Below are 27672 nucleotides of genomic sequence, written 5' to 3' on the forward strand. Positions count from 1 at the left end.
ATAAAACACACAACACCGTTGCGTTGCCCCTTTCTGCTTCTGCTCAGAGTGAGTTTGGATTTCCTTCGAAAAGGACGCGCGCGTTCCGTGTTCCGGTCGTGTCTTGGGTTTGCTGCCATCGGTTCTCTCTCACCTACTTCCTGCTCTACCGCCGCAGCCATCAACCTTGGGGCTTTGTCCTGCTTGCCTCTGTGTGTCTGTTTGTGTGCCCTTTCGTGGAAAATCCTGCGTTTTTTTGTGTAGGCCCCTCTTCTTTTAAGTTAGTGAAAAGTGAAAATCGAAACCCCCTTTTTGAAGGGAAAGAAAAATTTCCTGTTAGGAGTGTGAGGGGGGCACGAAATTCTGAGGAAAAGGCATTTCCCAACAAATCCTTTTGGGGGGTCGGTGTGCGCGTGTGTTGTAATTGGGCAATCCCCCTTCTCTGTAAGGGCTTGTTTGTCTAATAAAAGATCAACGAGAAAAATAAAATTCAAGTTTAAGTGTGATGCAAGGTAGCAAAATAACATGCATTTGTTTACTTGTCTGAGCAGCTGAGAGGAAAACAAGAGAAAAGTATAATTACTAAAGTGTATCAAGAAGAAAAGCATACCAACAAGAAAAGTGAGAGAAAGAAAAACAAAGTGTTATCATCGTGCACAGTGGAAAATCAAGAAAAATCTGTCCGCCTGTTTCAACTTGAACGTGAATCCCGTAAATAAAGAACAACGGATTAATCGCCCAAGATGGTGCAAAAGTACGAGTCCCCCGTGCGGATCTACAAATACCCGTTCGAGCTGGTCATGGCGGTAAGTGTGTCGTATTTTTCCACCCAAAGCGCCACCCCAAAATGTGGTGACAACACTGTGTTGTAGATTCACCCCCTCTCTACACAGACCAGGCGCATTCCGATGCGGTGGAAGTGACCTTTAACGTACTTTGAAGCGCCCAATCGTTCAATAGTTGTTACTTTTTGGGTGGGTGATTTTGGAACTAACTCAGTTTTAAAATTACATCTCAAAGAACTGATTTCACTCAAACCAAAAATCTCGCAATAGTTCTAATATTATATTTACTAATTGTAGCTGAAAACATCATCAACAACATTTTAAACCAACTAAATTTAGCTCCTATATTTTGTTTGTCACTGCTGCCAGCCAAATTAGCACGATTCATGATTGGTTGGGTTGTAACGAACCGGTGTGAAATTTCACAGCTCTGTTTACGATCTTGTGTTAAAAACGGCAAACATGGTAAAGATATCCATTTTTAGCACAAGCGCTGACTGATTTTTACTCAAGAGATATGATTTGATCTGGTTTTAAGTTCGCAGGACCTCATTGATGAATAATATTCATCCTTTTCTATGTAAAATTATCAAAAAACCCCAAATATGATCAAAAATCGTTTTTTACACTTTGGCTCAATTCTGAGGGCAGATTCAGATTCAGCGGGCAAAATTACATGGAAAAACATATAGTTGGACAATTTTCGAATTTCGTTAGGGTGGTTCCATACACTTTTCGCTTGAAAATTAGACATTTTCAAATGAAGATATCTCGAGTTTAAAGAAAATAACTCTGGGATTTTTCAGCGTTTTTAGTGCTAAATCTCCTTTTTCGAATGCAACTTGGCGCCTGCGTTTTTTCGAGATATTTGAGTTTTAAATGTGCATCTTTTTTACCTTAAAATGGCTGTAACTTTTGACCCTAAAGTTCAAAAAACTTGTCATAGAAATATTTGTTTTGAAAGCACTAAAAGTGTTCGGAACAACACTTTTCTCTAAAACTTTACCCTGAATTACTACAGCCAAAAAACAGAATTTTGAAGGTTTACTCAGATGCTTTATCTAAACTTGGTCGTAGAAGGCGTATTTTACGAGGTAAAATTTTGGTGTCTTCAACAAACTTGCTTGGAGCGGCGAACCACCACCCTGATTTTGAACCAAACCAAAAGTTGACCTTTTTCATTTGCAACAACTCTTCTGAAGACACCAAAGCTCCAAAACGTCACCATTTTTCGGAAAACCCATTTTCCACTTAATTTTGCGTTCTGGACCACTGGTTGTTTGAATTCTTTCTAGGGGTGCACAGTGGGCAAAAACGGGTGAAAAAACGGATCTTTTGATGCCGTCAGTTTCTGCCTGTCAAAAGTATCATTTTTAATGTAAAAAATTACGAGGAATCGATTGGTGGTACTCTCATTAGCGGCAAATGACGGAAAGTGGTCCATTTTACCCCATTTTGCCTTTTTTAGGGTGTTTTTCTCGAATATCTTCAACTGCCGTAGTTTGCCGCACTTCTAAAGTATCTTATTTTATGTAAAACATCACGAAAAATCGATTGGTGATACTCTCCATAGCGGAAAATGACGGCAAGGGCCCATTTTGCCCCATTTACCCCTTATTTATGTGTTTTTCATTAATATCTTGAATTACTGTAATTTCCTGTAGTTTTAAAGTATGTTATTTTATGTAGAAAATCGCGAGGAATCGATTTGTGACATTTTTATTGGTGGCAAATGTCAGCATGGGCCCATTTTGCCCCGGTTACCCCATTTTATGTGTTTTTCGCGAATATCTTTAATTGCCATTGTTTTTACATTTTGAAAGTATACTATTTTATGTAAAAAATCACGAGAAATCGATTGGTGACACTCCCATTGGTGGCAGTTGTCAGCAAGGGCCCATTTCGCCCCATTTAACCCCTTTCTAATGTGTTTTTCGAAAATACCTTGAAATTACATTATTTCTTACAGTTTCAACGTATATTATTTTATGTAGAAAATCACGAGGAATCGATTGGCGGCGTTCTCATAAGCGGCAAACGACGGCAAAGGCTCGTTTTACCCCATTTACCCCATTTTATCTATTTTCTTTAATATCTTGAATTGCCGTGGTTTTCCAAACTTTAAATAAATTTTATTTTATGCAGAAAATCACGAGGAATCGATTTAGAACACTCTAAATTGCGGCAAATGGCGACAAGGGCCAATTTTACCCCATTTACTCCCTCTTGAGATGTTTTTTATGAATATCTTGAACGTACTGTGCATACTACAGTAACATTCTTGTAAACTGTATTGGAAATCACGACACGTTTAATATATTGACTAAAAACACATGAAATGGGAAAAATAGGCCCTTGTCGCCATTTGCCGCTAATTAGAGTGATCTCAATCGATTCCTCAGGATTTTCTGCATAAAATAACATTTATTTAAAGTTTGGAAAACCACGGCAATTCAAGATATTAAAGAAAATACATAAAATAGGGTAAATGGGGCAAAACGAGCCTTTGCCGTCGTTTTTCGTTTATGAGAACACCACCAATCGATTCCTCGTGATTTTCTACATAAAATAATATACGTTGAAACTGTAAGAAATAATGTAATTTCAAGGTATTTTCGAAAAACACATTAGAAAGGGGTTAAATGGGGCGAAATGGGCCCTTGCTGACAATTGCCACCAATGGGAGTGTCACCAATCGATTTCTCGTGATTTTACATAAAATAGTATACTTTCAAAATGTAAAACAATGGCAATTAAAGATATTCGCGAAAAACACATAAATGGGGTAACCGGGGCAAAATGGGCCCATGCTGTCATTTGCCGCCAATGAAAATGTGACAAATCGATTTTTCGCGATTTTCTACATAAAATAACATGCTTTAAAACTACAGGAAACTACAGTAATTCAAGATATTAATGAAAAACACATAAATAAAAGGTAAATGGGGAAAAATGGGCCCTTGCCGTCATTTTCCGCTATGGAGAGTATCACCAATCGATTTTTCGTGATGTTTTACATAAAATAAGATACTTTAGAAGTGCGGCAAACTACGGCAGTTGAAGATATTCGAGAAAAACACCCTAAAAAAGGCAAAATGGGGTAAAATGGACCACTTTCCGTCATTTGCCGCTAATGGGAGTACCACCAATCGATTCCTCGTAATTTTTTACATTAAAAATGATACTTTTGACAGGCAGAAACTGACGGCATCAAAAGATCCGTTTTTTCACCCGTTTTTGCCCACTGTGCACTGTGGGGTGCTTACAAATTTTCAAGTAGAAATAGCCCAATTTTTAAATATAATCCAATCCATTTTTTTATTTTATTTTGAAAGCTTTTTGAATTAAAGTACAGATTGCGAGATACAATTTTGGTAACTTAGGTATTTTTAGAAGTGACAAAAAATTTCAAAATTATTCTTGAAAAGTTAGATTTTTCGCAACACTCTAAACGTGAATCTTGAACAATTTTTCCGAAAATGTCTACTTAACTCCACCGTACTTTCTCCGAGACTCTCACGCTCAGAGAACTATGGAATTATTGTAGATTGTAGATTTGTTTTCAGTCTCGTCAATATTTTTACCGGAAAGCTCGTCCAATTTCCCATAAGTTTGTCTTTGACAGCATTTCAATTGGATGTCAGGGCTTACAGATATAAGCTAATAACTGAAAATAGAATATTTTTTTCAGTGTGGTAAAAACCTGGATAGTAAATTAGCTTACGTAAATATCAAAACGAGTCAAATCAAAAAGCTGTCACAGGCAAACTTATGGGAAATTGGACGAGCTTTCCGGTAAAAATATTTACGAGATTTTTCAGTCTCGTCATATAAAAATTGCCAAAAACCACAAAAAACCCAATTTTTTCAACATTTGTATTTTTAAAACCGCTGTATCTTCCCAAGGATTGAACATAGGACAATAGTCAATATGGAGACTTTTATGTAAAATTGTCTTTAGAACACTTTTCAAAAAAAAACAGTTTTAGTAAATGATTTTTGTATTTTTTTAGGAGAGACATACCATCCTGCATTTTTCGTCAGTCTTTTGGTAACATCTTAGGCATTTCCTCAAAAATTTTGAACGAAAAACAAATCGTGACATCACCTTTAAATTTAAGTTTTGGACTTAAAAATAAAAAAAAATAAGTGGCGTGTATTTCTGTTTCAGAGTATTTTTTCAGAAAGAAAGTAATTTTAAATTTCAAAGTATGGCTCCTTATACACAAAAATGGCTTATATGGGTCTAGGATAACATGTCTACAAAGTTTCATTGAAATCGGAGAGGGTCGGGTACAAAAGTGCCAGAAAAAATCCTGATTTGAGCTAGAATTGCTCTATTTTGCCCAATTTTTGAAGGTTAAAAACGTGAATGTTGAAAATTTCGTCTTTTGGGGAAATTTTACCGAAAATAATAAATGTAGAATATTCAACTATCAAATTTCAAAAATTCTAAAATTAATTATGTTTTTCTGTGATCATTTACAAGTGAAAAACGACAAAAAAAGATTGAACATATTTTTCTAGCAACTGTTTATAAAGTTTTGCAATAATTATTTAAGGTAAAAAGTTAAAAAATGTTGTTATGTCCTAAACCAGTGATCATCAGCCAGCTGAACCTCGTGGATCATTTTGTAAATTTGCCATAGCATCGCGGGCCGTATGTGAAACACAATTAAAAATGACTAAAACTTGTAAAATTTGAATAGTTTGAAAGCTGAATTTTTATAAAGCAGAGGCGACTCGTCCACCTGTTCAACCTGTTCATTGAACAGGTAGCCGATTTCAAGCGGATATTTTTTTTTATTTAAGTACCGCGGTGCTTTTTCAACCAGCAATATACAATTACAATTTTTGTTTGAATATACGTTAACGAAATCGACGCCCTATGTTCAGCAGCGCTGCATGCACCAAAAAAGCATTGGCCCGCCACCCTTTACTCTATACCTCTCTTTACAACCCACCAATACTAAAGCGAGCCAGCCTGGCGGGCCACGCGCAAATGCTCGTCGCGTTCACACCGACCCTCTGAACGTCGGGGAAAAAATCTCCATACGGAAAAAAATCAACACATGTAAAGAGCTTCCTATTCATACGCAGCGGCATTATCGATGTGTTGGTAAATCTGGTTCAATCTGAGAGCGTGAACTGACAGCATTTTTGGGAGAGAGCGAAATGCCACCCCCAGGCTCCAACTGACTTAGCTCGCTCAGTTCTGCAGGGAGCTACTTGCAAAAGGTAAACAAGCCAGCGCGTTGACAGCACGTTGAGAGCATGAATTAATGAGAGAGCGCGAGAGCACCACAGATATTGCTCTATATTTGGCGCACTTTTAGGCATCAGGCTGTTTTGCGCAGACTGGTGATGGCTTGTTTTAAAACTGGAATGTTCAACTGCGCGCGTTGAACCTCTTCGATTTTCTTGGTTTGTGGATTCTTGCTCTACTGGAAAGTGATGTAATGTTAAGTTTAGATAGTGTGATTGATAGATTGAATTGAAACAATTGAAACAAAAAAGTACTGTGTTTTTTCCAGACTCGGGACACATGAGAAGAATTATGACAGTAGATTCAACCATGATCGTTATTTTATTTTAAGGATGGTTGTATTTAAAGCGGATCCAGTCCTAAAAAGTTTAAGATTTGATGCCATTAAATGCTTCAAAAACGACTGTGTTTATTCAGACTGTTGGTCCGGTTCACTCTAGTTGAATATGTTATTATCATATATTGTAGCATAAATTTGTTCTGAAACTTTTTTTCACTGATGCTAAAAACAAATATTTTCATTATCTCGGATTCATGAATATAATATTGTTTTAAACATCAGAAGCCCTTCTTTTTATTCAGAAATTGAATTCCAAAACCATGAGGACATAACAGTGAGTAAATTCAATTCTCTAAAAATTTTACAAAGGATCAAAAGCGATACGACCTGGTTCTAAAAAATATAAAGTAAAATGTCAATTTAGCTCAATATTAGTTGGGCCTAAAAAAGCCCAACAAACAGTTTTCCTTTGTGAAGGATGTGGTATTTTTTCTGAACATTCTGATGAATAGTTTTGAAATTTAGTACAATATTCAATAACTTCCCTTGAATTTCGATAAGGATGGCAGAGCGATTGCTCTATTTTTCCACATTCACCACGCTAATGATTAAATCTTAAAAATACATTTTAACGAGATAAAAAAGTTTTAATCATAAGTGTAATTAATACTTTGCATAAACAGAAAATTATAATAGTATAAAAATAATAAAACGTAAAAATAAAAGCCGTTGGAAAGAAAAAAAAGCTTCAAAAACTTTTTCTAACATTAAGATTCAAAAATTTACTACGATCTATAATCAATATTTATTAAAAACAACATTGTAACCGGGTCGACTTCAAGCACGAAGTCAAGTTATCCAAAAGAGTTGAACCAGCCTCCGGCTGAAAAACTCTATAATAAAGAATTTAAAAAAATAACATTGAACAGGTACATCATTTGGGCACGAGTCGCCTCTGTTATAAAGTAAAATTATTGAAAACATTTTATTTAATTACACTTTTCAATGATTTTTTTTAAATAATTTGAATGAATTTTGAAACGAATATTTTCAGAATTTAATCTTAAAAAAGCAAAACAAAAATTTAATTTCTAAAGAAAAAAACATCATATAAATGTTTTTTTTTGTCATAAACTGAAATGATGGTGTATTAAAAAAAAACGGTGTTTTATTGCTGAAAAATATTTAAATTATTTTTTCTTAAACTGTACAACATGATTAGAAGGAAGCCTACACTTTTTCAATAGTTGTATCTTTATTAATCTAAAAGTGAGAGATACATAACTATCAACAAATCATTTTTTTAATGTGATTACTTTTAAGAAATTATAAAAAAATGTTCTTTTTTTATAAAAATATCTACAGAAAATTGAAAATACAACTAATGAAAACATAATAAAAAAAAATTGATTTGCTTTTTTCTTTTTTTTTCAATTAATAGAGATTAAAAAACACGGACAAGAAAAAAATAAAATGAAACATAATTTTATCATAAAATTCTTTTGTTTTATTCGGATGGCAAAATTTAACTTGAAAATAATGGTTCAAAATCCTTATATTCATTTATTTTTAAAACTAATATTTTCATAAAACTATTTGTATATCAAATATTAAAAAAAAATCATAAATTTCAAACATAAGGCTTAATCACTAAGGATCATCCTGCTATGTTTCTGAACCATTTTTTCCGAGTATTTCGATGCCAACATTTCAAAAAGCATCATGTACACACCATCCTTTTTGAGAAAAACGAATTCGAATGTTGAGCTTCCATTTTCAATTCCCATTTTAATATAAAAGCAAAATAAGATGTTCTAATGATAACAAACGATGAAAAACCTTGCTTTTATTGATACTTGATCATCCAAATTCAATAAAACATTATTTCCGTAATTTTATTTGAGAAAACAAACATAACTTCTTTTGAAATCACCAACGTCTATATCACCCTGCTGTCATTGAGGGGGACGCTTTGTTATGATTCGTTTTTCTTCGCCGAATGTACATGGTGCTTTTTTCATGATGTTTTTTTTTTCGTCACGAGGTTCATGTAGTCTTTTGTTTGACAGGTTGACAGGGCTATATAAACAGGGACTGCTGATGGCAGAGATTTTGTTTATGTCACATTATTTAAAATCATTACTAAACAGACTTTACTGAAGCAACTTTTGCTCATTTTTGATGGAGAGGTAGCTGATTAGGAGTACTTTCAGAATATGCAATAACCCAGAAAGTGTCAAAATGTACATGATGCCTTTTGAAATGTTACCGTCGATATGAAAATTTGAGTAATTTCATAACCTTTTTGATCCTGCTTAAATCCGGTGCAAACTACACCTCAATCCTACGGCATTTTAGGTATCGTGGTTTGAAAATAAATAAAAAATATTTTTTAAATATGGTTTTTCATTTAACTTTTTGAACTTTCTACGTTATATAGGTCCTTTTAGAAAATGAGACAACCCATAATTTATACTTCCCAAATCCTTACAAGTATTGTTGTAACTAAAATTGAATTGTGATTTACAATTTTTTGATAAATTTTTTATATAATACTATCATATTTCTTAATAAAAAAATCTTGTTCTTAGTATTTCTAGAGAACTTCTCATTAGGAATCCTGAGTGGGCCGGATTCTATGATAATTTCAAAACAAGCCCGCTGGCCGCACGGAAAATCTTGGTGGGCGGCAGTTTTGTGACCAGTGACTTAGAGGGTTTCAAAGCTCTCAGAAATCATGAAAATTAATGTTCTAATGTTTCAAAAATATCACCGATCTTTGGAGCACAATTTAAAGAAAATGTATGAAGAATATATTAATTTAGTTTTTATATTAACTGGAAAGTTTCTTTTAATCATTACCAATATACAAAGTATTTTATTTGCATTTACTGTTTGCCTGTTGTTGAGATTTTAACTACGTAACTTTATATAATTCACAAATTTCGCCAAACCTCCTATAGCACCCCAGAATCCAAACACGTTGTTGACTGAGAGTAGCTCAGGAATGCACAATGGCATATCTAACGAGCTGACTGCACAAGATTCTTTGCTCCATTCCTCTGATTAGCGCCTTTGAGACTGATATTATGATGTAAAATTGTCATAGGACAAGTAGCTATAAATATACCGTCCACTTCTATCCGACATAATCCACACTGCTGGGAGCCTGCTACCAGAGCTTACTTGCAGATATCTGCTATTGCACAGTCGTCGGTTGCACCGGATGAAAGTGGCAGAAAAAAAGGTTGGAGAAATGGCCGTAATATTTGCTCGCATAACAACCTCTGCTCTGTGTCTGCACCCCTTTGCAATCCCATATCGCAGCTACCCTCTCAGATCTCATCGGAATCTGCACAACCTCCGTCAGTTAGTCAGTTGAGTAAACAACAACAAATGCAACAAGCGCTGTGGTATACATGCCGAGACCGATTGACGACGTCGACCGTGCAGAGTAGCGTGTAGTAGCTACGATAGTAATTCGTTTATCGTATCGTGTATACGCAAAGCAGCTTTGAAGCAGGGGGTGTTCCAGTGTCTAACGCTGTCGTTTGTATGTAGGTACATGCTATGGTTTCAGTTTCACTGCAAAAGTGCACGCACCCGTTGAAGCCGTCCTTGCCGGGATGAGCCGATTAGCTGCGATGTCTCGTCGGTTTGTGTTATTGACACTTTGTTGGTTGATGCGCTGCATGCGACGAATGCTACACTCAGCTGGAGTCGCAGACGTCGTTGACCCTTCGAAGGGATGAGCTTTCAATTGGGTTTAAAGTCACATAAATGATGATCTTCTATTTGCATCGAACGGTCACAAAACTTCACAATCTAACTTCATTTATCTATAATTCGCTGTTATTGCGTTCATTCAAAATGAGCAAAATCACGATATCGATGATTGAGATCGTACATGATTCAGCATATAGGTGATGGATTCCATCGAGCTTAAATACCTGTTTTTGTGCTACTACTTGAACCACTCGGCACAGTTTCTACTCAAGGTGTACAACTCTCAACAACTGCTTTGTTTCAGATCATGTTGGTTCTACATTCTACAATAAGAATGGAATTATTTGCAAGCTTATTGCTGAAGTCAACCTTGAAGTTTTACAACTATTCGACAAAGTCTGATTTAGTTTGCCCTTGCAGGATTTATCACTTCAGAGGGATAGTCCTTCCCCCTTTTTCTAGGCCATCATTCCACTGCTAATGGCTCTCCACTGAGCATCTCAGGGTAGCAATTCTTTGACTGATGCTGTGTAACAACAGCAGTATAATACTTCAGCCTGACTGACGAGGGGATGGAGCGAGGGAGGCCATAAGAAAAGAACCCTTCTGGTAGTGCTAGTAGTCTGCGGACAATTGCTATGCCATAAAAACGTGCTTCACTCTGAGGCTGGTGGTGGCACTTGGGAGCCAAAGTTGTGTGAGAGCTTTACAGTACTAGTGCAATAGCGTTTCGTGATAGCGGAGCTGGTTCTCAATGAGCCAGTGCTTCTCCAGTTTGTAAAACTGAGTTTGACGAATTTACTTTAAAAATTCTAAAATAATGAATTTTGAATTTGTTTAAACTTCGTTACCATCGAAATCTATGTATTCCTTGTTAAACTAACAGTTACCTAAAAGTTTGTGAGAACCACTGCTCTTCATAGTTTAACACTCCGAGATGGTTATAGCACGTATGACTTCATATGTGCTCTGCCTCTGGTACATCCTCTAATGTCACCGCTGCGGTTGAAAGCCCCCAAAGTCGACAGCCTGTCGCTACCCTCTTGGACTTCTTCTCCATTCACATTGTGTGTGTGTGTGTAAAAAAAAACTCCGTTTGTGTTTTGCTCCGCTACTTTCAAGGTTCGCTCAATCAATTTGATGAAGAAAATGGGATGGTGTTTCGCAATGTTTACTTGGCACTCCGATATCAAAGCTTTCAAAAAGTTGAAACAATCCATAGTGTTGATCCTTGAAGCTTAAAAAAGAAAATCATAAAACTTTGAGAGTATTAAAATATTCCGTTTTTGCAACATTTTTATTATTATGTATAGTTAACTAACTTTTAATAAATTCAAAAAAACTATCCATGTTACTGTTACGGCGCATGAGAGTTCATGTCTCCTTAGAAACATATAAGAAATACACGTCCAGGGTAATTAACAGAAAAAAGCTAAATACTTTTTCAATTTTCCTGTTATTAATCACTTGCATGGCTATATCTCAGCCACTTAGTTACTGTTGATGTATCAACAAAGTTCAAAAATGCAAAATATAGAGAATTTTCTTAACTTTTCAAAAAACATGTGCACCAATCTAAAAAATTAAAAACTTCGAATATTTTCAAAAAAGTTGCCTATAAATGGCTTTAACTTGAAAACGGTGCACTTTATCAAAATTTTACTTAAGTACTTTTTGATTGCAAATTTGATTTTACATCGGAAAATGGAGTTGAAGAACTGTTGCGACCAATATTTCGATTTTTTGAAAAAATCATAACTCGGTCAAAGATATTTTGCACAACCTGGAAATTTTTGAAAAGTTGGCATTTGATGTCCTCTAAAACATATCAGAAAATGAAAAAAAAATTAAAAATATTGTTTTTTAGCAAATCAAGTTTTAGTAACAAAAAGTTCAATAAAAATCATCAATTTTTTTTATCATGTATCATTTTTTTTCCAGTGTAGTCCGTATCCATACCTACAACTTTGCCGAAGACACCAAATCGATCAAAAAATTCCTTCAAAAGATACAGGTTTTTGAATTTCCATACATCATTTTTGTATGGACAGCTGCCAAATTTGTTTGGAAAATTATATGGACAAACTAATGATGCAAAATGGCTTCTTTGTGCATACCGGAGGCACCAAAAAAGTTTCAGTCGGATTAAAAAATACAAAAAAAATCGAATGACCAAAATCTGAGAGAACTGCTCAAAAGCTAAAAAAAATCACTTTTTCAGATTTTCATCTTTTGAGCCGTAGAAAAGCATGAGCAGAAGCTTTGCACCGAGTTATATTTTTATAAATATTGAATTTTTCAAGTTTTTTGCAAATAAAAACTTTTTAAATTGTTTTATAAGATCAATATTGATTTAAAATATAACATTTTTTAAGATTTTGTAGTGCTCAAAATGTCCATTTCTGCAAATATATTTTTTATAAAACTGAGAAAACTTCCTTAAAATTTGTCTAATTAAAATTAGTCTTTGCATTGCATTCCTGATAGCCTACTGAGACATAAAAAATCAATGAAATTGATTTTTTAATGCTGATCTTGGATTTTCAGCGTCAAAAATAAATCGCTGGTAAAATTTTCTGATTTCTTTAAAAATATAAGAGGAATATTTGAAATCAAGACTAACATTTAAATAAAAGCCAAAATGCAACATAACCATTGGTAAAGTTAAAATAAAAAAAAATGTTCAAAGAAATCAGAAAATTTTAAGAATGATTGGTTTTTTGTCATTGAAAATCCCACAATAATTTATATAAATAAAAAAAAATAAGCTCCGTTTCTGTTTTATGCGGAGAATTACTCAAGTTGCAATTTTTGTTAACTTGGAAGATAAAAAAAATATCAAGACTTTCAAGGATTGAATCCTTTTAATGATAATTTGTTTCAAAGAAATCTAACACATATTCTTGGTTATGTTTTTTATTGATGACAGTTCAAATCTTGAAACTGACAATCTCAGCAGATTTGATTAGGTTATTTTTTTTACAAAAATTGGCGAATCATAAAAATTAAACGTTTTCATGATTTTTCATTTGTTAATAGCAAATTTTGAAAATTTAAAAAAAAAACTATTATTTCATCAGCGCTGATGGTAAATGCGGATAAAATCAAGTTTCGTTACAATTTGCAAATAACATTTCTTTAAATTACAAAATACTCAATGTAATTTTACGTCAAACATCCATGTGGTTAGTAAATTCACCATTCAAAACAAAAAAAATATTGCAAAATGTTTCATTTCGATACTAGTGTTGAAAAGTTCAACTTTTTAGCACCCATTTCAGTGCTGAAAAGTAGAACTTTTCAGCTCTTATATTGAAAGGTATTAATTTTTCATTCTGTTGTTATTGGTAGGGAAAAGTAGTCCGTACGTTTCTCTAGAAGGACAGGAAAAGTTGACAGTTTTACAGCGGAATTGCAAAAAGTTCTATTGGAAAATCTACTAACAGCCTGTAAGTTCCGATCAAATAAACATTTGAATAAAAAATCCCAATTCAATTTTGGGCATTTTATACAATCGGCAAGTACAAATCTAAAGTTTTTTTTTTTTTTTTTTAAAGGCCCTATAAACCAAATTTTCAATTTTCGCTTTTTGTGTTTTTAGAACCGCCTTGAGTCAGGGGTATTCAAAAACACCGAAAAAGCAACAATTGAAAATTTGGTTTATAGGTCTTTTTCAAAATAAAAAAATCTTGAAATGTTTTCAATCATCAAATAAACAAACATATAATTTTCTTAATTTGAATAGCTCCAATTTTTTTATTATACTAGACTAAGCACAAATAAATTTCAACATGCTATGCCAATTTTTTAGTCCAGTGAAGCATCACAAAAGAACGTTAATATTAAGATAGAGTAGTCTCCTCCGTAAACAAATGGGTGTTTAGAAAAGTGACCAGAAGAAATAATCGCCTGCTCCACAAGCGGTTTTTTTTTGTTTTTTTAGCATATCTGGACTTTTTTTGATTTTTTTTTTTTGATTAGGTCTTATAAACAAATGTAAACATTGAGTGTATTCCTTTTACCAAATCAACCTATCCAGATATGTGCCAATTTTAAACCATTTGGTAAATGATAAACCAATGATACTTAAGGTTGCATACAAAAATTTCCTTTTTAGATCGCTTAAGTATAACTTTGTATGATCAAATTTGACAGCTTTGGTTTTCGAAAAAGATTTATAACCGTAATAAGGGGTGACATTGGGCCTGGGGGTGAGATTGAATAATACAAAAATGCTAAATTTTAAAATAAGATCACAAAATAAAAACTACACGCAAGAAAAGTTGATTATACAAAGTTCAAACTAGGCGCAAAATCAACTTCGCTCTCCTATTTTCAGGAACGATTCTCAGCACACTGCTGCAGCACCTTGCCAGTGCAAACTTCATCTCAATGACGCACTTCTGTTATTCTGTGCCTCCTCTCAAGTTTCCGCTCTCATCTCAGGGGGGCTGCTGCTGCATCGATCGGTGGGCCACGAGTATTACTACCGCAGTTTTGAAGGTCAGCATGATTTCGGGGGGCACAAGCGGTTCTGGCGAACGTTTACATCAGGGGTGACCAAAGTATGGCCGGCGGGCCAAACGTGGCCCGCGAAGTGATTTTTTGTGGCCCGCGGACAAATTTTGAATGATCATGTAAAATGGCCCGTTAATTTAAAATAAACCGTGATTGTATACTTCTCAAAATCAAGGGTAATTTTTAACTTTTTTTTTATTTATATTATTGTTAATTTTCATGAATCTTTCTAATTTGAAACAATTTCACACGTTACAATATGAATAAAATTAGTAAATATCAAAATTTTCAATAAACATTTTTGGAAACGTATATGAAATGTTTAAATTTGACTGAAGTAAAAAATGTAATCATCCCAAGTAACAATCTACGTTTTAATTCACTCTGGAAGTATATTTCAAGAGTCGCTGGAAAGATTCGAGCAAAAAACCGCTTTATCCTGAAAGCAGCAATAAAGAAGAGTTAAAACAGCATTAAGTGTAAAATGGACTATTTTAGGAGGTTGTCGAGAGCGTATTTCAGGAGAGTTTTAGAGCCAAACAGTATTGCTGTTAATTTTTAACGGTTTCTCCAGATACTCTCAAGAGATCTAGTAGAACTTATTCCAAAGCTAATCAAATTTATAGTTTTATTGAAGATCTCTTGGTAGCCGCAATAAAACATATTTTAAACTTGTGTATTCTTGATAAATTAGGATAAATAATATATTTTATGAAGAAAATATGGGTGCAAGATTTATTTTATTAAATCCAACTTTTCTTTGAAACTTTACACGACAAATGGTTAACTTTATTCGGTGATAAGAATATAATGATTATATAAATAAGTGCTTGATTATCGATTCAATCATAATGAGAAAATCCATGCCATTAAAATTACACCTATCAATTTCTAGAGATACCTCGAAAAAGTAGACACCGAATACGAGTAACGAACGAATAACGTTTCTTGAAAAGCTCTTGTTTAAGATTAAGCAAGGGGTTCTAGACTGAAGTGAGCTTTGATATAGTTTTAATCTAGAGTAAAATGCACAATACTGCGACCGTAGCGCATGCAAGTTTTAGCTCACTGGAGATAGATCCAAAAAACATGTGTTGACACATTTTCGTGAATTACGAATAGCGAGTTTTCGTCATATTTGAATAAAACTAGGGTTACGTTCAATTCACCGTTTTTATTTATTAATATTTATTTACAACAACTGAAAAGAATATTTGTCACTTTTTTTCACTTGATGATTCGGAACCGTCTTCCAATTTTCATGCCGGAAGCTCAGAAAGAAGCACAACACTAACTTGTTTGATCACCTCACGAATTTAAATTTGACACAATTTAATCACATCAAAATTAAGAAAGCAGTTTAATCTTTTTGCTCAACAAATTAAATAAAAGAGCTTGCCCGGCACATTGGAAACGTCCGATCTTCTTGCTGCTAAAAGAAGACTGAGTTTGACATTTGAAAGGTCAAGACAAAAAGATTTCGAATAAAGCTTTCCCTAAACAACTTGGATTTAATACTGATTTGGTGAAGTCAATTTGTTCTGGGAATATCTTCTTCAAGATAACTGTAAGTAAATTAAAAATAGATCAATAAAACTTTGCTCCATGTTCTTCAAGAACTTTTCAAGATTTTTCCAAGATATTTCCAGAACAGTATTTTGCTAAGCCCAAAAAGACTTGATAAAAAACTTGTATAAAAGCAAGAAGCTTTTTTCAAATGTTTTATAAAAACTGATAAAACTTAGGAGCATTTGGATTGTTACTTGGGATGGTTAAAAAATAAGTATTACATATTGATTAAGCAGTCTTAATGACCCTTTTTATGGACTGATCCATTAACTTATTTAGCACTAAGAAATCTTCCATCTCGGGATTTGAACTACTGACAGTTCGATAACGAATCTGATTGGCTACCATCTCATTCAGGTAGACTAAATGTTAAAATCAGAGGAATAAGACTGTTGCAAATATTTTTCAAAACCTTTTTCAATCCAACTCTTCCCCGGCTCGAAAAATCAGAGACAACAATATTTTTTCAGGCAGACTTACAAATTTCAATTGAAAATAATGTGCAATCAGCTGAAATCAATTTAAAATTCATACCTCTGCGTTTATTTTCAATTTGAGTATGTTCGGGTTTACTCAAAAATATCTAGAAATCTAGAGCGAAAGAAAATTCGCTTAAATTTTTATTTTCGTCCAATCTTACACTTTTTGAAAATAATACAATTTCTATTTTTTTTTTCATTGCAAAGTTGTTAAGGTATTTGAAAAATACAAAAAAAAGCTATAAAACTGATGGAAAACTGTCTTTTATTTTTTAAATAACAAAAATCTAGAGTTTTTTTTTGAAAAGGTCCTATAAGCTATTGTGTTTCAATAAGCTATTGTGTTTCAATAGCTTAGTGTTTTGTGACCTAATAAAAAAAAATGTCTGGAAATGTTCAAAAAGTAACAGCAAATTCTCAAAACTTCAATCAATAGATGTAGTTTTTTGCCTTTTAAATTGAAATGAAGTTATTTATGTATTTTTTTAAATTACCTTTTTTATACATTTGGCCCGCAAGCTCATTTGAGCTTCAAATTTGGCCCGGCATCCAAAAACTTTGAGCACCCCTGGTTTACATGGTGCGCTTGTTACGATCTCGTTTTGAAAGGTTTTGCGTTGGCTTCATGCTATACTGTACATGAAAACCGAACTAGGAAATATTTTTCGAAATTACGCCAAAATTACCTAACATTAATGTCTTGTTCTACTTTGCCAGAACATCACTTTTTGGCGCCAAAAACGTTGTTTACCAACAGCCTTAAATCCAAAGGGTTGTGCAACGACTCGAAATAGTTAGTGACGGAGGAATACCTGCGCGGTCATAAAATTGTCACGCGTGCTTACAAGTGCCTCTGCCGCAAGATATTCAACAGCAGCAGCCTGAAGCACCTCCGTCGAGCCGCTACACGCTCCACTAAGCGGACGGTTTACTTTAGTAAGTTATTTACTAAAAACAGACTCACTACACAAACACACACACATGCCATGGGAGAGGCTGGGCTGGGCAATGTTGGCAAATATTTGGCAAGTTGCAGAGGTGGCTTGCACAACTTGGTGGAGAACTTGGGTGAAGGGGAATTATTATGGATTATTGTGTCAGGTTCAAATATTTTCATGTTCGAACTTTGAAGAGGCCAACCAAAATGTTATCTCGCTTGTTTGAGTATGTAATACAAAATATGTCAGAACAAATGAAAATGCATTTCTTTATGAGCAATTCCAGCTCAAATCTGGATTTTTTTCTGGTACTTTTGTACCCGACCCTCTCCGATTTCAATGAAACTTTGTAGCCATGTTATCCTAGGCCAATATAAGCCATTTTTGTGTATATGGAGCCAATTGTACTCGAAAATAACATTTGAGAAGGGCGTATGTTATTTGAGTATTTTTGTATTTTGCAATATAAAAATTACTGTATCTAAAAGCCGTTGCATCGTATCAAAAAGTGGCCAAGGACAAATTTGTAGAAATAGAACAGGCATTCTGAAAATAATACACTGAAACAAACATACACACCACTTCTATGCGATTTTTTTATTTTTAAGTATAAAAGTAAAATTTTAAGGTGGTGATACGATTTTTTTTCGTTCAAAATTTTTAAGGAAACAGCCTAAGATGTTACAAAAAGACTGACGAAAAATGCAGGATGGCATGTCTCTCCAAAAAAAATACAAAAATCATTCATTAAAAAAGTGGTCTAAACGTCAAAATTTTTGAAAACCGATAGTGGGAATCGATTTTTCAGACAATTTTACGTAAAAGTCTCCATATTGACCATTGTCCTATGCCCAATCCTTGCGAAGATACAGTGGTTTTAAAAATAAAAATGTCGAAAAAATAGGTTTTTGGAGGTTTTTAGCAATTTTTATACGACAGAATTGATTTTTCAGTCTCGTAAGTATTTTTACGTTAAAGGGCGTAATATTAAATGTTTGACCCGTTCAAAATGTTAGTCTTGATTTAATTTTTTTTTAATTTTTTTTTTTTGGAAAGGATCGGAAAATTTCACAAATGTTTCTTATTTTAACATTGTAAATCGGACCATTAGTTGCTGAGATATCGACATTAGAAAATGGTGGGTTGTTTGGGTGAGACTTAGAAAACAACAATTTTCCTGTTTTTTAACCTTTGAATGGCAATATCTCAGCAACTAAGGGTCGTTTCAACAAAGTTAAAAAAAGCAAAATATAAAAAAATTTCTAAGCTTTTCAAAAATATTTTTTTCAAAGGTGGGCAAACATGGACACTAATTAAAAAAAATTAAAAACTGCGACTATTTTCAAAAAAGTTACCAAAAAATGGCTATAACTTGAAAACGGTGCACTTTATCAAAAATTTACTAAAGTACTTTTTGATTGCAAATTCGATTTTACATCGAAAACTTATGTTGAAAAATTTTTGCGACCAATTTTTCGATTTTTTGAAAAAATCAGTATTGATTCAAAAAATCATAACTCGGTCAAAGATTTTTTGCCCATTCTAGAAATTTCTGAAAAGTTTGCATTTGATGTCCTCTAAAACATATCAAAAAAAAAAAATAAAATAGTGTTTTTTTTTGCAAATCAAGTTTTAGTGACAAAAAGTGAAATTGAAAATCACCAAAAAAATTTTACCGTGTATTTTTTAGTGTAGTCCTTATCCATACCTGCAACTTTGTCGAAGACACCAAATCGATCAAAAAATTCCTTGAAAAGATACAAATTTTTGAATTTTCATATATCATTATTGTATGGACTGCTGCCAAATTGGTATGGAAAATTATATGGACAAACTAATGATGGCTTCTTTGGGTATACCGAAGGCACCAAACAAGTTTCAGCCGGATTAAAAATCACCAAAAAATCGGAAGACCGAAATCTGAGATTATTGCTCACAAGGGATTGATTGGCCTTTGAAAAATAGTTTTCTGAGATGGACACAGATGGACTTAGCTCAATTCTAAAAAGAGCAATCCTCCATCCGTTAGTAAATTTACAAAAAAAGCAATCAAAAAGTATATTTAAAAAAATAATTGCAGTCAAAAAGTAAAATATCTTGAAAATTTAAGAATCATGACTAATATTCCAAAAGGACTTCATATTGAATATTTGGACCCAAAAAACACATTTTTTGAAACCAAATCATGACACGGCGGAAATTAGTTCTTCTTGAAATGGTCCTATAAGCAATCCCCTTTTTTATAAAGCTTCTAAAAATAAAACTCTACAGTTGAACTTCAAAATGCCATTTGACGTTCAGTCACACTGTTTTGGTTAACGTCATTGGTCGCTTGTTGAAGCAACAAACCACTCTTTAAACTGCTACTAATTTATGCATTATGCAGGTACTTGATTTCGGCATTAGACACCCATACGAGTTGCACCTCACTCACACAACTGCAAAATGTGTACTTCAAATCACACTATTACCTTCGTTTTTACACGTACATTTAGCTACTCAAGTTTTCGTCGAAATAATAAACAAAAACAGCGGCGCGTTGCGTTTAATTGGACGCTTGAATCGTTAAACAAATTATGGCGGTGGGTTCCCAAGCCCCCAAGTAGACGAAACATTTTCAAGTTGTGGTGCGTTTTTTGCGTTTTCGCCGCGCGCCAAGGTCAAAACTGTTGGTGAACTTTCGGCGTGGAAAAACAACGGAACAAGGTATACATATCGCTAGATAGACTCTCCTATATGTAATACATATGTATAGTCCCAGACCAACTGGCGGGATTTATTGCGTTCGATCTGGGCAGGATAAGCGTTGTTTGTTTGCTGACTGGTTGGCTTTGTTTTACGAGCTGAAACTTAAAACTGATGATTCAGATGGCAGACGGTTTTTTTTTTATTCTTTCTATTTCTCTAAATGGATTAAATCGTTACATAACCGAACCATGGACTGCAGCCCAATAAAGACAACTTTCTGTGACATATTTTCATTTCATTTGCAGATTGAATTTACCTCCAACTAGCGAAATACATCGAATATGATCACAATCATAAACCATTTTAAAATGTTGATATTTGCAAGAGAGCAGTTCTCTACGAAATCGGTCTTTTTTTTAGAATTTTAATTTTTGTATTTTTTAATCCGACTGAAAATTTTTTGGTGCCTTCGGTATGCCCAAAGAAGCCATTTTGCATCATTAGTTTGTCCATATATTTTTTACATACAAATTTGTCAGCTGGCCAAAAAAAATGATGTATGAAAATTCAAAAATATGTATCTTTTGAAGGATTTTTTTGATCGATTTGGTGTCTTCGGCAAAGTTGTAGGTATGGATATAGACTACACTGAAAAAAAATGATACACGGTAAAAAAATTGTAATTTTTTTTAAATTTTTGTCACTAAAACTTTATTTGCAAAAAAACACTATTTTTTCATTTTTTGATATGTTTTAGAGAACATCAAATGCCAACTTTTCAGAAATTTCCAGGTTGTGCAAAAAAACTTTGACCGAGTTATAGTTATGAATTTTTGAATCAATACTGATTTTTTGATTTTTTAAATCGAAATATTGGTCGCAAAAATTCTTCAACTTCATTTTTCGATGTAAAATCAAATTTGCAATCAAAAAGTACTTAAGTGAAATTTTGATAAAGAGCACCGTTTTCAAGTTAGGGCCAGTTTTGGTACCCTTTTTGAAAATAGTCGAAGTTTTTCATTTTTTTTTAAATAAGTGCACATGTTTGCCCACCTTTGAAAAAAATATTTTTGAAGAGCTGAGAAAATTCTCTATATTTTGCTTTTTTGAACTTTGATGATACGCAATCAAGTAATGCATTCTGCTAAAACGCTCAACCAAACCACAATTTCAAAATTATTTTTTTCAAAAGTGGGCAAACATGTGCACTAAATTTAAAAAATGAAAAAGTGTGACTATTTTCAAAAAAGTTACCAAAAACTGGCCCTAACTTGAAAACGGTGCACTTTATCGAAATTTCACTTAAGTACTTTTTGATTGCAAATTTGAAGAATTTTGGCGACAAATAATTCGATTTTTTGAAAAAATCAGTATTGATTCAAAAATTCATAACTTGGTCAAAGATTTTTTGCACAACCTGGATATTTCTGAAAAGTTTGCATTTGATGTTCTCTAAAAAAAAGTAAGTAAATCTTTCCCAGTTCCTGAGGGGAACACCCTTGAAGAGTATCGGGGCCGGCATTTACAAAGCGGATTCAGTGGCAGTTACATTCTCAACTTAAGGTTAACATGTTAGGGTTAATGATAACATTCCATAGGTCGCCTCCCTAAGGTGTCGTGATAAGGTCCAGTTTGTGACGATACACTACATTCCCTTTACTAAGCAATCGATTCCAGAAGGGAAAAGATCACCAGTTGTGTTGGTCCGAGCCGGGATTTGAACCCCGATCTACCGCTTACGAGGCGGAAGCGTTACCACTGGGCTACGTGGCTCGGTCGATGTTCTCTAAAACATACCAAAAAAAAATAAAAATAAAAATTGTGTTTTTTTTTTGCAAATCAAGTTTTAGTGACAAAAAGTTAAATTAAAAATCACCAAATTTTTTTTACCGTGTATCATTTTTTCAGTGTAGTCTATATCCATACCTACAACTTTGTCGAAGACACCAAATCGATCAAAAAATCCTTCAAAAGATACATTTTTTGAATTTTCATACATCGTTTTTTTATGGACAGCTGCCAAATTTGTATGGAAAATTATATGGATAAAAAAATGATGCCAAATGGCTTCTTTGAGCACACCGAAGGCACCAAAAAAGTTTCAGCCGGATTGAAAAATACAAAAACTTTTCAACTATTATTCAACCGCTAAGATTTGCTCTGGGCTGGGTCACACAGAATCCATGTATAGTTTTTTTTCAATAGTGTTTCATAAAAAATTCTTTGAAAATTGTTATTTTAAAACTACATTAACCTTGATAGTCACTGTGTTTCTTACAAATGTTTGAGCAAATTTAATTAATTACGCCAATTTGATCATGAGTAAGGTTTTTTTTGTAATACTATGAAAAAATGTCAATCAAATGTTTGTTTCAGTATGTTTATTAACTTATTCAACTTATTGCAACACTTACGTAAATTATAGGTTAAGTTAATGAATGTTTTAAGTTTGATAAAAAAAAATGATTTTTTTTTTTCATGGAAATGTAAACATTACCAAATTACATTGTAAATTGATCTTCTGCCTATAAATCACAAGATATTTCTGAATAATGTTTCAATAACGCTTAAATCATATAACCCAGAAACGAATTCAAGCTGCTCTTATTTTTATTGGAAAGATCAGAAATTTTTGCTACAATTTGATTTTTTTAAACATTTACAATCAAGGGTGCTTTTCAAAAAATATATTCAGAATTCAAAATAACGAACAAAATTGAACATTAATACGTAAAAGTAGCTTGAAAACGCTACATTTTATCAAAATAGTGTCAAGTACTTTCCGATTTGAATTTCGTATTTTTAATAATTTTTTATACAGGATTTCAATATTTTTCGAAAATCATATCTCCTAAACAAGATTTTGCATCATCACGCACTATAGCTTAAAAAATAAGTATTTTGAGAATTCAACTTTTAGTGATAAAAGTTAAATAAAAAAATCGGATTTTTTCCGTGTACCTATTTTTTCGCAAAGAACTAATCATAACCTACAAACAATTTTGCCGAAGACACCAAATCGATCGGAAAATCCCTTCTCAAGAAACAAAATTTCATAAATTAAGTATCAATTTTGTATGACCCCTCCTCAAAATTTTATCGAGACTTCCTATAAGGAAAAAAAATGAATGATGTAACCAAATTCATAGGAAAGTTTCTTTCAAATAAAAAAATACTAGGTCGATTTGCGAAAAAATTGTAGAGCACCACTCTATTTATCAATGCATTATGTATAACTATATAATTAACGAACTTTTGAATCTTTTAAAATTTGTTGAATCTACTTCTTGATTTTTAGATTGGTATTAAGTAATGTTGAATTCTGTATTGAAAATTGCTGATGAGTAATATTTTTTTTTAAACCTTATCGACCATGCAAATTATGTCATTCATTGCAAAATCGTTATACTATTCGTCGTAACCGGTTGGTCACACGAGTGAGTATCACTTTGCTACGTACAATTAATGACATGTTATTAAGCATAAGCATAAGCATAGGTGCCCACCCGCAGTTGCTACTCCGTTATTGACCAGGACCTCCAGAAGTTACATCCACGAGCCGTGGAAGATGAGTGGGTGCTATCTTTCCTCGCTTCGCAACTTCTCAAAGGCCCCTATCATGCTGATCAATACCGACGCCGGCCACGACCAGTGGTAGGGTCACGGGGAAGTGGATGGGAATGTTAGTCTGATACTTGAGTGATAGAGACCGCCCAATCGACTGCATCTCCGACAAAGTATCACATGAGTTTTGAGGGGGTTAGTAGATGGGTATGAGGTCAGGATTCACGAGTGGCAGTGATGTGACCATGAGCATTTTGTTTATCGGTTGAAAATGTTAAATCTTAGGCAGCCGGCTGCGGAAAGATAAATAATTGATTATTTAAAAAGTTTTTTTAACGAACGCGTGCCAACCGAGCAGTAGTGCTATGGGCTGGACTTATCAGTATATTTTTACTGTTTGTACAATTTAGATAACGCGAGCAAATTTCAAAAATAGTAGATGAGTTAATACTAAAGCTGCCAGTTGGAATAAATTATTACGATCAACGAATATAAACGAAAAGAAAACAGGACACCACGTAACCGATTGTAATGAAATTAAAACAATAACTTAAACGAACTTAACCGGCGACGTGCCTTCCTATCAACGATGATAAAAGAAGGACTTATAAATTTAAAATATAAAAAGACTCCAAAAAATACGTTGCATAGTAACCGTGAAGTCCCGCTTCTCACAATCGAATCCGAAAGATAGCTATCTAGAATTTTAAATATAGTATTAATTCGACCGCGATCCTCCAGAAATTCTTCGTCGGCGTGCCTTCCGATCAACGGTGATGTAAGAAGGGCTTTATTCATTAAAATGATTTTATACCATAAGCCTTAAAACATATTCGTCGGCGTGCCTTCCGATCATCGATGATATAGAAAGGACTTAATCCAGCAATACGACTTGCTTGTCTCGAAAAAAGAATTCGGATCGTTTCTATCGAAAACTAACAAAACAAAAATAAACTCATTGGCCAACGAACGCGCGAACTAAAAATAAAGAAAAAAGAAGAAGAAGAAGACCAATCACCCTATGCACACAAACAGCGACACAAAAGAGATGAAAACAACACGAATCAGAAGAAATCCAATCACCCCATGTACACAAATAGCGACACAAAAGAGATGGAAAATAACACGAAAAAACAGGACTGAGCGTCCACACAGCCACCGCACTACTGAGGCCATTATTTAATTATAATTACCAATCACCCCATGCACTCGAACAGCGACTTAAAAGAGACGGAAAATAACACGAAAAAACAGGACTGCGCGTCCACACAGGCACCGCACTACTGATGCCATTATTTAATTATAATGACCAATCTCATGCACTCGAACAGCGACTTAAAAGAGACGGAAAATAACACGAAAAAACAGGACTGAGCGTCCACACAGCCACCGCACTACTGAGGCCATTATTTAATTATAATTACCAATCACCCCATGCACTCGAACAGCGACTTAAAAGAGACGGAAAATAACACGAAAAAACAGGACTGAGCGTCCACACAGCCACCGCACTACTGAGGCCATTATTTAATTATAATTACCAATCACCCCATGCACTCGAACAGCGACTTAAAAGAGACGGAAAATAACACGAAAAAACAGGACTGAGCGTCCACACAGCCACCGCACTACTGATCATACAATTAATGACATGTTATTCAACCTAAAGTTTATCTTGGAATTTGCACCACATTGGCCTAGAGCAAATTGTGTTACTTGAACAAAACATAAATTTATTCAAGTAGTGATCATTTTCTGATAGTTACTTCTATAAGTAATTCAATATATGGTTTTAAAATACTGTTTTTAAATGTCAACCAATTGTTTTTGTACGCCAAATATTGCCAAAGTTACGTACCTATCTTAACTTATTTTCCCAATGTGGTCTGCTGGGAACTAAACCAGCCTGTGTTTAACTTATACTTGTACCCACCATAGCCGTTCAATTGCACGTGATTTAATAATGCAAACAACAATTTCACTAACAGCCTTTTTCAGATGCAAATAGCCGCTGGTCATTATATTGCAATTAAATCATTTTCTTCGCTGCATCGATATAAAGTGCCGGCGCTGCAACGACTATGAAATTTTGCCTTCCCAGAAAGAAAGAAAAAAATATGACCCGATCCGATAGTCAAGAGACCCAGTTTGCTGCTGGTTCCCACTCTCTCGAGTGTGTTGACGCAAGTTATTTCGACTTTATAGTTGGTTGGGTAAAGTTGTTCAGGTAACACCTTACTTCGCTGGTCGCCTCGCCACATGGAATGACTTTCAAGTTTTAAAAATCTATAAACCTCCACACGCCAGAGTTCTCATGCATACTGTTTAAAATAATTTACTTGGTGTAATTTAGCTTATTTTTGTACACACCCTTGGAAGCACCTTACGATTCACAATTTAACTTCTTAAGGACTTTACCTTTCGTCAAAGGTAACAGATCATAGTTTTACCTAAGGCTACCAACTCTTGCTGAGCAAAAATCCGTACACTTTGCCGATATGATATATGTATAAAAAAACTGTCAACGAATTATTTGGATTAATTTGAAAAAAAAAAACATATAAAAAAATAAAAAAAATATTTAAAAGAAACTAAAATATAAAACTCTGTCATTTTTGCAGCTAACTAATTTCACTTTGCTATCAGACTTGAACGTTTAAAAATATTCCAAAAATAAACCGTGATTTACTGAATCAAATCATGTTCTTCCATTTTTTTTGTTAAACGTGCAAACTTGACATTTCGTAAAATTTTAAACATAAACATGTGAAACAAAGCTTATAGGACCTTTTCAAAAATTACTCTAGATTTGTTAATTCAAATTATCATAGGTTTTCAATAGCTTTAGAAAGCCTTTGGATCTTTTGTTAGATAAATATGTTTTGTAAGGAATTTGAAAAGAACAATAATTGATAAATTATCAATGATAATCAACTTTGAACTGAAGAAAATCCGGAAAACTTAGAGACCCTAAATAGGGAGACTGTCAGACTTTGCTGAATCGATCTGACAACGTGTGTTTTGTGCTTGCCAACACTGGCAAGTTTTGCTGGGCGTAAACTCAAATTCTTTTTTGGATACGTTAAACTTGTGTCTGTTTGGGACGTCAAATTCACATCGACCAGTCTCCCAATTTATGGTCCCTTGGAAAACTATCCAAGTTATCCCTTTAAAATCAAACTGACAGTTAAATCAAAATTTTCTACTAGCAAAAGCTTTAGCCGAATCTAAAAAATCAATCCAATTTTAAACTAAGTTTTAAAAATTCCGTATAAATCCGTGTTAGGCAAAAAATTCCGTACAAAATTTCCGGCCTGTTAAAAATCCGCGAAGAGGGTCGAAAATCCGTACGGTAAGGAAAAAATCCGTACAGTTGGTAGCCTTAGTTTTACCTCAGCATAAATATTGAAGTTAATCCCAATAAAACGAGTCATCACCCTGTACAGCAGAAAAAGATGGCTGGTAATTTCTCATGGAAACAACAAAGTAGCTGAAGCATGGAAAAAAAGGCAAAGTAACGATCGCAAATGAGCCGTGCAAGTGAAGAGTTGGTATATTTCAGGGTAGTGCTATCGATTGATAGCCGATGAATGGGTGACGAGACCAAAAGTTTTTTTTTCGGGTATTTCTGGAAGCCGGGGTTAACCACCCGAGGTCAACAAAGTGCGTCGTGAGTTGTGGTGGGGTTTGTTGATTCGTAATTGACTTGCTTTATTTTTGGCTTTTTTAATGTTTGGTGATAAATTGGGAATACAATTGTTTAGCTAAATCTTTCTAAGATGTGATAGGCCAAATAAAGAATCACCAACCTTCATGACAATCTTCCAAAGTAAAACTTGCCTACGTAAATTGATTATTGATTTACTTGAAAACTTTTCGC

At 33.9% G+C, this 27672-nt stretch overlaps 1 protein-coding gene across 3 annotated transcripts in view; it reads left to right on the plus strand.

Moving 5' to 3' along the window:
• The window catches only part of LOC6043014 (protein real-time), a 67216-nt gene continuing 39544 nt past the window's right edge, over nucleotides 1-27672 (plus strand). Inside the window, exons 1-2 of one of the 3 annotated variants that reach the window (XM_038252836.1) lie at nucleotides 1-239; nucleotides 531-785. In XM_038252836.1, coding sequence (XP_038108764.1) covers nucleotides 723-785 — 63 coding nt within the window. In that variant the 5' untranslated portion in view covers nucleotides 1-239; nucleotides 531-722. Of the gene's footprint in view, nucleotides 786-27672 lie in introns of all 3 variants that reach the window. The other 2 variants (XM_038252835.1, XM_038252838.1) reach the window with 2 other exon arrangements.

The sequence above is a fragment of the Culex quinquefasciatus genome, chromosome 2 (assembly GCF_015732765.1).
Source record: "Culex quinquefasciatus strain JHB chromosome 2, VPISU_Cqui_1.0_pri_paternal, whole genome shotgun sequence".
NCBI classification, from domain to species: Eukaryota; Metazoa; Arthropoda; class Insecta; order Diptera; family Culicidae; genus Culex; species Culex quinquefasciatus.